At 39.5% G+C, this 12,540-nt stretch overlaps 1 protein-coding gene across 2 annotated transcripts in view; it reads left to right on the top strand.

Annotated features, from left to right (window-relative positions):
- ABCC4 (ATP binding cassette subfamily C member 4) overlaps nt 1–12,540 on the top strand; it is a 221,236-nt gene that overhangs the window by 173,305 nt on the left and 35,391 nt on the right. For both annotated transcript variants that reach the window (XM_030567487.1, XM_030567495.1), the window contains 3 exons: nt 914–1,069; nt 8,503–8,592; nt 9,037–9,209. In XM_030567487.1, coding sequence (XP_030423347.1) covers nt 914–1,069; nt 8,503–8,592; nt 9,037–9,209 — 419 coding nt within the window. The remainder of the gene's footprint in view (nt 1–913; nt 1,070–8,502; nt 8,593–9,036; nt 9,210–12,540) is intronic.

Raw genomic sequence — 12,540 nt, 5'->3', positions numbered from 1 at the left:
GGCACTCACACTGTCCGGGTCCTGGCCACTGGTCCGGGGAGTTCTGCATTTTAATTTAATTTTAAATGAAGCTTCTTCAGCATTTTAAAACCTTATTTACTTTACATACAACAATAGTTTAGTTATATATTATAGACTTACAGAAAGAGACCTTCTAAAAAGGTTAAAATATATTACCGGCATGCAAATCTTAAATCAGAGTGAATAAATGAAGACTCGGTACACCGCTTCTGAAAGGTTGCCAACCTCTGAGTTTGATACTATTCCACTTAAGTAAGGTCATCAGAATCTGACTCAGAATTGTCTCAGGTGCTGTCAGTAATGCTTATTTAATACTAATAATGTCCATAGGCAGATCTCAAAGTGCTTTACAAAGGAGTCAAGTATCAGAGGGGTAGCTATGTTAGTCTGGATCTGTAAACAGCAACCTGTTAGTCTATAAGGTGCCACAGGACTCTTGGTTGCTGTTTACAAAGGAGTGTTAGTGTCATTGCTCCCTTTTTACAGATGGAGAAATTGAGGCACAGGGAGGTGATGTGACTAGTGCAAGGTCATCCAACAGGCTAATGGCAGAGCTGAAAATGAAACGCAGGACTCTAAGAACCTGTCCGGTGCTCTATCCACTTGGCGACATTGCCTCTGATTTAGGCACTCAGCAGCTCATATTAAGGGACAAACATTCATTTCACCTTTAAATGAGATGATTTAGAAAATTCTTGAAGCATCAAATGCCATCCGACCCCAGGGTGGTGATGTTCTTAGAGTTTACCTTTTTGAAAAAACAACAATTTTTAAGGAATTTATCTGTTGCCTTGCCTTTTAATAAATTTCAGTTTACATTAATGGAAGAGTACTACAAATACTATGTCGGAAGCGCCTGGGGTTAATCATACTGGCTTGGTTGGATTTGCAGGTTGGAATTGTGGGACGAACAGGAGCTGGAAAGAGCTCTTTGATAGCAGCCCTCTTTCGGTTGGCTGAACCCAAAGGAAGAATTTGGATTGATAAGTACTTAACATCAGAACTGGGACTTCATGACTTGCGGAAGAAAATTTCAATCATACCTCAGGTATGAAGCTGACTTTGTCCTCCACATGCATTTTCATTTTAGGGCTGTAACATTTCAAAGAATTCTGTCAAGATGGTTTTTATAATCATTTTTTCTTTTTCTCCTCTATGTTTGCAGTGCTCCTAGATCCCTGAATTTCATCCTTGTCCATTTTGTAAATATTAGTTTCACTGTTCTCACACTGTAACCTTAGAATGGAGCGGAAATAATCACGGCTTTTTAACAACTTCATTATCTATGTATTTCTGTCATGTCAACCAATTATTTTGTGTGTGCGTCAGTGATATCAATATCAGCACAATTGTAGAAACAGTTTGAATTAAGTTTGCTGGCTAACTGCTGCTGAAGAGCCAGCACAGAGAATGAAATATATTTGCTAGAACCTAAAAATACGAGTGGCTATCGTTTTCCATAATATTTCTGCAATGGACTACTAAATTGAAAACAAGAGTCTATATATTTAGTATCCAAATGATTCAGTCTGAAAGTACGGCATAATGTCTTGATCATTTAAATCAGTCAATTCTTGTGGACTAAGTCTTCAACAGCTTCTAAGAGACAATAACTGAGATTGTGCTTCTCTGTAATCTGATGTATTTGAAAGAATTTGAATAAGATCACATTCTTTCCTACAGACTGCCTCTTCCGTAACATAGAGGATCAGCCCTTTGGGTCTGACTCTTTCCTCTGCTCTGTCCTCTTTGTGCTGCTCAGAAGTGTAGGGGAGTGCAAGCAGTAGCCACCTTCCCCACCAGGAGAAGGATACAGAGAGGGCATGGCAGGAATATATTGCACTCCAGCAACATCCAACTGGCATATGATCCCTTGGGGACTGTTCAGGACAGGAGCTCGGCAGAGAATCACAGATCTGCAGTGGGTTCCCTTACTTTCATCCCTCAGCTGGACTACATGGAAAGTGTGCAGCAGAGAATGTGTGTGTGTAGGGTTTTATTATTTTTTACAAATAAAAAAAGCAAAGAAAGAAACTCTGCTCTCCTCTCCCACACACATACATGCTCCTGAAAGTTAGATTTGTTTGGCAGTAGGGTGAGTTTTGTTTTTTCATGTATTCTAATTAAATTCTGCGTGAAAATTAAACGCACTTTTTTTTTTTGCATTGGTGCTTTAGGCACCTAATTGACGTGAATGTTTGTAATGTTTTCTTTTTTTACTGGGTATATCTGTATGATATTATTATTTAGTGTAAGCACAAAAATTAATAATAAACAATATCAATGGCCAAACAAGACTTCACAACTAAACATCTGTTTGCCCCTCAGCTCCTCTCTCCAACAACAGAGCCTTTCTAATTTTTAAGTCACTTGACTCCTTCTTCCAGAACTGACCATACATTTCCTACCAGCTAAAATGCCCCAGTTTGAAGAGATGCTATTTCAGGGGTAGGCAACCCATGGTACGTTTGCCAAACGCGGCACGCAAGCTGATTTTCAGTGACACTCAAACTGCCTGGATCCTGGCCATCGGTCCGGAGGGGCTCTGCATTTTAATTTAATTTTAAATGAAGCTTCTTAAACATTTTTAAAACCTTGTATACTTTACATACAACAATAGGTTAGTTATATATTATAGACTTATAGAAAGAGACCTTCTAAAAACATTAAAATGTATTACTGGCACGCAAAACCTTAAATCAGAGTGAATAAATGAAGACTTGGCACACTACTTCTGAAAGGTTTCTGACCCCTGTGCTATTTGCACTGCATCTTAAATATTACCATGTTCTGGCTTTGGACTACTGAAGGGATCAAACTTCAAAGCTGAAAACCTTCTCCCAAAAATCTTGCCTATTCTCCCCGAAAAGATGAGTCTTATTGCTGACCTCTAGAGCATTCTGCATGTGGCATTGCGTGGAAGTTTTCTTTTGAACCTCCTCTGCAAAAGGGGTATAAAAAGGGGGAGTTATGGAGGAGATCACAAACTGGATGGTGGACAGCAGCAGCAAAACAAATTGTAGCCCAACAGCAGCAGTTCTTACTGTAAATCACAAAGGAGAAACAAGCCCAAGGAGTGATCCACTAGTCATGTTCCCTATGTTCAGTAATCCAAGGACACCAGTTAAGCAGCCAGTGAGTACCAGCCCTCCTCTGTCCGAGACTGGACTGGATGATGACCCTGATGCCTACCTCTGAGTAGTGACCAATGTTGTTTTGTGACGGCAGTTCTAGGCCTTCAGTTTATTAACAGAAGAGGCACAAGCCGTGTGTTAGGTCCTGGCTGAGGATGATGCTACCAGCTACAAAGCCATAAAGCTGCCATCCTAGACCTGATGAGTGACGTTGGAAGAAAAATACTTGTGATGGTTCTGGAAGTAGCCCTTTTCCGCATCAAAGCAGCCGCACACCTTTACCCTACAGATGACTGAAAGAGCAAGCTAGACATTGTTGCAGCAGAAGAGTTTTGTATGACCCACGTGCCTTTGGATAGCTGGGCCTATGCAGGTCACCAGATTCCATGGGGACTCTGACCTATCCTTTGGCCATAATTCCCCTTGGAGTGGGGAACATGCTCTAGCAGCCATGACTATAAGGTCCTCCCTCTGCAGTGCCCTATTCTTTCGTGAACACATGGACTAGGAGGCATGTGCTTTGCAGGTAGCTCATCCTATTTGTTTGGGTGATGGGTGGAAACACTTGGCTAAACACCGGTGGGATTTGTTTGGTAGGTAGCATTTTAACTGTTAATTTCCAGCTTCCATTCTGTTTTGTTTAATAATGTTGGATCCAGAAGCCTTTTACCATATTGATGTCTGAATGTTTGTTGGTCCATGGTGAAGAAATCAAGGTAGCACTCATTTAATGTACTGGTTTATATGTTTATATTCTATTATCTCTCTCTCAAAAAATAACTAACTGTGAATGTAATAAGAAGGCTAACAAGTAATGGCTCTTTAATACCTCTCTTCGTCACCTGGCTTTCTTTGCCTTCTATTCTCAAGACAGAAAAAACAGAAAGAGGTAGGTATGCTGTTACTAGCAAAGAAATACAATTGGATTGCAGCCTAATGTGGGCCGTCTTTTGTTTCTGCATACTGGAGGCTTCATTAATGCACAGTGGTGCTACTCAGTGGAGTTAGTGACCTTTTTCTATTTAAAGAGGACTTTACATAGACTTAAATTCTTTCTCTTTTGTTTGTGCACAATGTTCTTTTCTCCTGAAAATGAATGATGATCAGTTCATTCAAGGGCTACAGGGTTTTGAGAACTTTAACTACAAGTATTTCAGGTGATTTCCACTTTTGGATATCTGATCCCCGGTGAACAAAATATAACATTAGAGATGGAAAACTGCTTATCAAATACTGTCTCCACACCTTGAGCACTCATAATTAATTGTATGTGTTATTCATGCAGAAGTTTCCTGACCTGAGCATAACATTATTTTAATAAAGTAAAATGTTATTTTTATCTTGCTAGTTATGTAGAAGGTTTTTGTCATGATCCCCAGGGGTTTTAAGTGTCTGAAACTTAGCAGCTAGGGTTTCTCTTCCAGATAAAAAGAGGTTTGTTTTCTACTAAGTATATGCAAAGGTCTAAGACCAAGGAATGACTTTAATCATTTTGGAGGGTGGGGGTATACTATAATAAACATTTTGTACTATATTACTAATATTTGTATAAGTAATAAAAATAGCTACGTAACATGGAGCAACAGTTTGTAGCTGCAATCCTCAGCATTCTCTGGGAAAACTATGTAGTCTAGCTGTAGACGTTCAGTAAAATATATTGTGTAGCATGCTAACTGAGTCACTCTCCAGAGAGTGGTGAGAAACAAGACTGAAGTTTTCTTAAATGTGAATTTAAATATCTACCCACAGAAATAAAAATGTGCTTAGGTTTCTAATTGCTTGCTTGGATGGAGCTGTTTGAAGGTTGTGTCTGTCTGTAAATATTATCTGTTACCCTGACTGCAAACATTTTTACAACAGTTATTTACAGGTTTAGCTTATTAACTTCCTCTCATAAAACAGGTTATTTTAAATACTAATCTGTGTCAGAAGTGATAATTAAAAATTATCCTTATCTGCTTGTTGCAATACATGTTTGCTTTTAGGACAACTTATAATAGTTATGAACATTTTAAAAATTCAATTTCTTATTTTGCCAACCTATAAAAATAGATTGAAATGTAAATTTATCTTAACAATACATTCAAAACATCTCAAATAACTTATTAAAATGTGTATTGTTAAACAAATTACTTGCAGTGGTGTTTTTTTAAAGAAAAATGTTTCCTCAACCATTCTATTAAACCCCTTTGCTAATTCAACAGGTTTTTATTTGTTTTCTGATGCAACAAATACTTTCAAGTACTTGGCAGGTTACAAGAAAATAAAAAGAAAACAAACACATTATCTTTTTACATTTATTGTACCACATTCTGCCATCATCAATACCTTCATAATACTCTAGGAATGGTTTAAAAATTAACACATCATCATAAAATATTTAGGTCCAAATTCTACCCAAATTTTCTTTACCCTCATGCAGGTCCATGAACACTGGTAGGGTTACATGGGGTCTTCATTAAGGGAGGATTTAACCTTTAAGATATGTGATGTCTTTTAAAAAAAAAATCATATGATATAAACAAATGTTTATGCTTTTTAAAAAAGAAATTGTAGATTTAAGACTCTCTGGTAACAAATCAGATATTTCACAATCCTCAACAGCATTATGATGGTTTTTTTGGCTTGGATTACCTTGTGTATGACACCAAGAATTACTGACATCCTAACATTTTCTCCAGTCCATGGTTCTCAGACTGTGCCATCTCTGCTTAAATATCAGCAGCATTCAGGGCTGTTAGTAGAGAATTCTGGGGCAAAATCATGTCCCTCTTGCTTTTGTTGACTTGAAGATCAGTTTGTGGCATTGGGCTAAAACTCAGTGGTTCAGCGCTCTCTCACTTTTGTTGCCTTAACCTTTCGATTTCCTTTGGGGCCTTTGGGTAGGAACAAACTTATTTCCTGGTCTTTTCATTCTCTTGCACTACTTCTTCGCTTCAGACCATGGAGGTCTTTGCCTTCTGGGTCTTCCAGTGTAGTGCTTCCCTGACAGGTCCCTCTACCTCTCCTCTTCATGGCAGAACTGCCCAGAAGACACCAACCAGAGACCAAGCAGTGTTGATCTAATGAGGCAGTTCTGTTTAGCAGCTCAGGAGAGCTTGGCCATGCCTGTACACAGTTTATGGACCTTTGCTCTGCCAAGGGGAGAGGCTCTGAGTTGCACTAGTTTGAGAAGGTCTGCCTCCCATTAAGCCACAATATATTCCGCAGTTAGAGAGAGAACACAGAAAGGAAGGAATAACCTGATTGGCTCACAGGAGGAGGAGTCCAGGCACCCTATGCCTGTTCCAGAAGTAAATCTATCAAATGCAACCCCCCTCCAACCAGGATTAGTCCAACCCAGAAGAGTCCTGCCACAAGTCTTTAAATAGGACACTTCTCATTAGGGAAGGGGCAGGCATCCCTTCTACCTTCCTTTCCCCTCAAGATAAGGACAGGGAATTTTAGAGGGATACCCTAGGCATTTCTTCTCTTGGAAGAGGATCCAGAGCATGATTTTTTCTTTGCAAAGGCTGTCTCTATCCCAAGGAGCACAAAAGAGCACACCTATCCCACCAGTGACTTAACAGTGATTTTACATACCCACACAGAGGCTAAAAAAGGAAGAATGAAAATCTAGAAGGTATGGGTCCCCCTCACCAGATTCCAGTTCCAGCTCATCAACTGATGAGGGGTGCTAGAACATGACAATCAAAACAAGATATGGGGCGGGGGTAGAACCGCATTTGCTCACTAACTCCATAGGAAGAAAAGTGGGGTGGCCACAACTGAAATCCAAGACCAAAAAACCCCAAGGTTGATCAGTCCTCAGATTGCAGATCAGAGGCTGCCTTTCCCCTATGTAATGAAGGAAGGAATAGGAACACTTTTACAAGGGCAAAATTTTTAGAAAACAAGCTACAGTATTTTAGTAAATTCAGGAACCAAGGATGTCATCACATTCCTGCCTGAGGTCTGTGAAGTGGTAGCAGCCCTAACCCAGGGTATGTTTAGTCCCTCCATAGAATAGACTAATAGTATATCCTGGCTGTCTTCAGAGGGGGCATTAGGATGCCAGCAGCAGATCTGGGATTCCTACTGCCCCAGCTGGAAAAAAGGCCATAATCCTCCTTCTCCTCCTCCCTCTTTGATTCCCTGCACTGGCTCATTGTATTTCACTGTATCAAGTTCAAGCTTCTTAACCTCCCCTCAAGACTCTTTACAACTCTTCCCTCAGTCATTTGCACATTCTTATCACCCCCATACCCTGTGTTCTGCCAATTATGTTGTCCTTTAATGCCCATTTGTCTGCTTCTCCTACAAATATCTCCAGACTTTCTTCCACATTGTCCGTAATATAGAAGTCCCTCCCTGAACTAATCTATCCTTCTGCTCCTTTTCTGCTATGACACCTACAAAAAATCAGTCAGTCATGGCTAGATTAAAAAGAAAATTCAGATGATTTTGAACTATCAGCTTGGGCATGTGTCTAGCCTGTGTAAGTGCATGTTGTTTTCTTTGCCACCCTTGTCTCTCCATCCTGTTCTCTCCTTTAGTTTGTCACACTCAGTGCGTTAAGTCTTGTTTCAAATTAGAGTGTAAACTCTAAGGGACAGTGATTTTGCCTTGCCCTGTGTTTGCCTAGAGGTGCCCCAGTTCTCTCTTGGTGCTACTGAAGTACAAGTATTAGTATTAACCATCATTAACAGACATGTGTAGATGTAAATATTGCAGAAAAGTTGTGAAACCTATTTATCTTTCAGATTCTTTAATGTTAAACTTGGAGGGTTTCTCCAGACTGAAATAAAACAAAAATGCCAACACCTTATATTCTACCACTTGAGCCACTCTTCTCCTCTGTCTGTGCCTTATGTAGGTAGGGTGCAGAGTTTCAAAAGCACCCAAGTATCCCAGGAATGTAAGTGCGTTGAGTTGATCATCTTGTTGTTGCTTGTTTCTGCTAAGTGTCCGTGGATTTAATTGCCTAGCTTGTAAATATACTGTAATGTGTTGTGGTGTCAAAAGTAGCACAGATATGCCAATTCAAGTACAGACAGAATAAATTGTTGCATATATTTCGATTCTGTCAAAATACCTATATTTGTTTCATCTGTTTTATTAAATATTTTCATGAAGGCTTATTATGCATTTATCTTATTTTTTTATTCAACGTGCCCCTAGTACACCTCTGAGTCTTCTTTTCTTTTATTACTTCTGTGATATGAAAAGAATCACAACCATTTTTTTCCTTGCATTGTTCTAGGGATCATTTGTTGTACTACGTGTATATGCCATGCGTGCTTCAGATCAGCTTTACTGTGTTTAAATTCTGTTTTGCAGTAAAATGTAATGTTGCATTGGTTTGCAGGAGCCCGTTCTGTTCACTGGAACGATGAGAAAAAACTTGGATCCTTTCAATGAATACACTGATGAAGAGCTGTGGAATGTCTTGGAAGAGGTAATGCCAAATATCTGATCATTTGTATATAATGTTCACATATAACATAATATTATTCATAGTGCTTATACATATTAGGTTTGATTTGGTTTTGTTGGATTCAGTAAGGATATGGCTGACAGAAGAAAGGAAAACAATTGTGGAGTATGTAAATATATATAAATGTCTCTCTATATAACATTGACCTGATGGATGTTGCATTAATATTTTTATCATCCAGGATGCAGGTTTGACATATTTTGATTAATTAAAAATAGATTTTTAAACAGTTTTAGACTCAGCTGTAGAATTGAATTACATAGTGTATGGATATGAGTATGAAATGCAAATCTTACATGCTTATTGTTGTGTAAAGCATAACAAAAAATAGGTAATGTAATCACAACAACAATATTTTGTTTAGAAGTGAGTTACTCATCCCACAGTGCATTGGCATATCTACAGGTGCAACTGAAGGAGGCTGTGGAAGAACTTCCTGATAAAATGGAGACACAGTTGGCAGAATCTGGATCTAATTTTAGTGTTGGTCAGAGACAGCTCGTGTGCCTTGCCAGGGCAATTCTCAAAAAAAATAAAATTCTGATTATTGACGAAGCAACAGCAAATGTGGACGCAAGGTAAAACACCAAAGGCCATAGTAAAGTGAATTATCCTGTTTGTACACGGTTGGTGTAACACAAAGGTGAACTGAGAAGCTTCATATCTTGTGCAGCCTGTGCTGGGGTTTGTGTTTTCATGAAACGCTGACGGCATCACTAATGCTTAATCAGAGCAGGCAAACCAAGCACTGTACATGGCTTAAGGGGTTTGATCATGATAGCTCCCCTGAATGCATCCTGAGAGGGGATAGATACAGGCTCTGTCCTTGGAAACAGAAAAATATCCTTGATTTCTGTGCGTAAATTAACATTCGAAGCTATTTACCCTGCAGCAGCCATGGATAAAAGACTCCTTTTGGAAATGCAGATCAGCACTGTCAAGATAACCTCTTAGAGAGACAGAATGGATGAGGCAATATCTTTTATTGGACCAACTTCTGTTGGTGTCTCTCTAATATCTTAGGCCTGACACAGCTACACTGCAAACAAAAGATGATAATCTTACAGACTTCACAGAATGGAAAGATTCTAAGCCACCACCATCCTACCTCATGATGAAAAAGTTAAGCACAGTGTTGGGGTCTGTTGATCCAGGAAAGGTATCCTGTGCACATAGTGACAAAGACTAGCAAGGAAAAATGACTGTGACAAATAACAAATAGTATTTATTAGATGTCATTCCTTCCAAATGCTCAGAATGGTATTCAGTACATACAGTGGGTTAGAGATAAAACCCATTAAACAGAGGAACTCAAAATCCTAAGAGATCTTCAAATATTCTAGGAACTACAAAATAAAGTAGTCTTTAAAGCTCCTTTGAACACTGGTGGGAATAAGTAAAAGAGGCCATATTTTTTGAAAACACTGCAAATATGCTGCATCAGTTTGAGCTGAACAGATAGTTCCACCAAACTATGGTTTGAGAAAATCAAAGGACAATAAAACAGCAAGTCCCTCAAATAGATGCATTTAATATTTTATCATCAAAGCAAATTGTAGTTCACTCACTGGTCAAAGAATTTATGCTATATGTTCACGACTGGTCATTCAGCACACTTTTTTCCACTAGCTGCAATCAGTAGAGTTGCTTTGATATTCAGATATAAAAGGAGTTACAATAGTCAGTTCCAGATAAGATGATCTGAACAGCATTATTGAGAAGTCTTGCCTGTAGTATTCCAGTGCGCTATACTTAATATTATTATTTTGTTTGAATTACCACAGCATATAGGAGGTCTAGTTATGAAACAGGACCCCATGGTGCTAAGTAGCGTACAAGCACAGAACGAAGAGATGGTCCCTGTTCCAAGCAGCTCACAATCTATGTATAAGATTAGATAACAGATGGATATAGACAGACGGCAGAGTACAAAGAAACAATGAGACAGTATTGGTCAGCAGGGTGGGCAGAGTTCTCTGCACACCAGCAACCTATCTGTTGTCAAGCTTTTTGTAGGCATCATGGCAAAGGCGAGTAATGCTTTAATCATGCAAGATGATCAGTGCAGATCAATGCAGGTGACCTGTGAGGATCAGCTTGCAGGATTGGGGCTTGTTTGGCTTTTTATTTGCTCACTGTAGGTCATTTTGGAGTGGTAATGATTGCAGTTTCCCTGAGGAAAATTAAATTTGGGTGCTAGCAGAAAGAGAAAAGCTGACTGAGGAGTTGTGAACTTATTGCCACATGCAAAACCTACAGATTTTATGGCCATTTCTGAGGGGGTAGTACAAATTCTTGATTTCCCCAAAGAAGTGAGTCATTCTATACACAATACACAGTTACTTCCACCACTGCAGTGCTGCATATTGCCAAACTGTTTTAGTACTGTGTGAGGGACTGGCATGATGTGTAATGGTCCAGTGCTGAAAGAAGTTACCTTTCTGTATCAGAATGCCAAACTTCAAAAATGTAAGGGCTGTGTCCAGTGAAACCCTCCCAATTGCAGTTAACTGTACCTTGTTTACCTATAACAAGTCTCTAATTCTGGAAGCAGTTCTCACACTACCAATAGCCAAGGTGGCACTCCTTTTTCCACAGAAGAAACGGACTATTTTATTTTCACTTGTATTAAAAAACAAAACGAAACACCTAGCATTAGTAATTATAGATTTCTTCCTGATTCCCATGGAGTCCAGAAACACAAATTCATCCTTCCACTGAGGTATCTGCCCATGACTCATTTTTGTAACCTCTTCCGGGAGAGAAGTGGTGCCAGCAAAGAAGCTTTGCAGTGAAGCATGCATTTCATTTCTAAAACCTTTAGAGAAAGTACCTTACCTTCTCCCTAGATTTTGGGCTGCTAGCTTATTTTTGGCTAAAAGGTGATATTATCTGTGATTTAATCAGACCAATGGAAATTTCATGTCCTCTCATTCATCCTTCTCATTTTGACATCTTTATTTTTTAATTTGCGCTATCCATTTAAATTACCTTACTTGACATGTGCTGCAGGTATACTGCAATAAATGTTTACTAATAGCAACCGTAAGCATTACAATACAAATGATTGAAGAGGTATCAACTTTAACTTGAAGTTTCTTCTTTGAGTTGGTTTGCACTGCAGTTTGCACTACTGTTTTTTTAAAATCTCGGGCACAGCTGTGGTAGTGGGACTTCTAAGCAGTACAACCTAATAGGATGCACATCAGGAAATACTGCAGTCTGTTGCCAAATAGGAAATGGTCTAAATATGAAAGTTTACATAAGCCTGGTGGTCTAAGTATTTCACATGATGATTGATGGAAATTTAGCACAATTTTGGCTTTTCTTCGTGATCATAAAGTTGGAAATTTTATCCCCATGAATAAAGTAGATCTGTAGTAGTTAAATGATTCTTAAGTTGCACATGAAACTCTCGGCATTACAGTTGGAAATTATATGAATCACTTTATTTCCGGCGTTATGTCTTGAAAAATCTCCAGTAATTGAGACTTGTGAAACTTTCTGAAGAATTTACATCCCTTTTTCATCCCCCATGAGACAGAGATATCTGTTTGCATGACGTTTAATTAAAATAGGGTTGGGTTCAGTGATGAGCAGCCAAAATCTTAACAACCGGTTCCCTCCTCACCCCACAAGGGGGTCGTGGCCCACCTCCCCCCGGGACTCCTGCCCCATCCAATCCCCCATGTTTCTTGATGCCCCCTCCGGGCCCCCTGCCCCATCCATCCCCCTTCTCCCTGTCCCCTCACTGCCACCTCCCGCCCCATCCAACCACGCCTCCTTCCTGACTGGCCCCCCGTGACCCCTGCCCCCATTCAACCCCCCTGTTCCCCACCCTCTGACTGCCCTGCCTCGCTGGGCCTGAGCGTGAAGTTGCTTCTTGCTTCTCTGCCCTCCAAGGCTTCC

Source organism: Gopherus evgoodei, chromosome 1 (genome assembly GCF_007399415.2).
Source record: "Gopherus evgoodei ecotype Sinaloan lineage chromosome 1, rGopEvg1_v1.p, whole genome shotgun sequence".
NCBI lineage: Eukaryota > Metazoa > Chordata > Testudines > Testudinidae > Gopherus > Gopherus evgoodei.
This window is presented reverse-complemented; position numbering and strand designations above follow the sequence as displayed.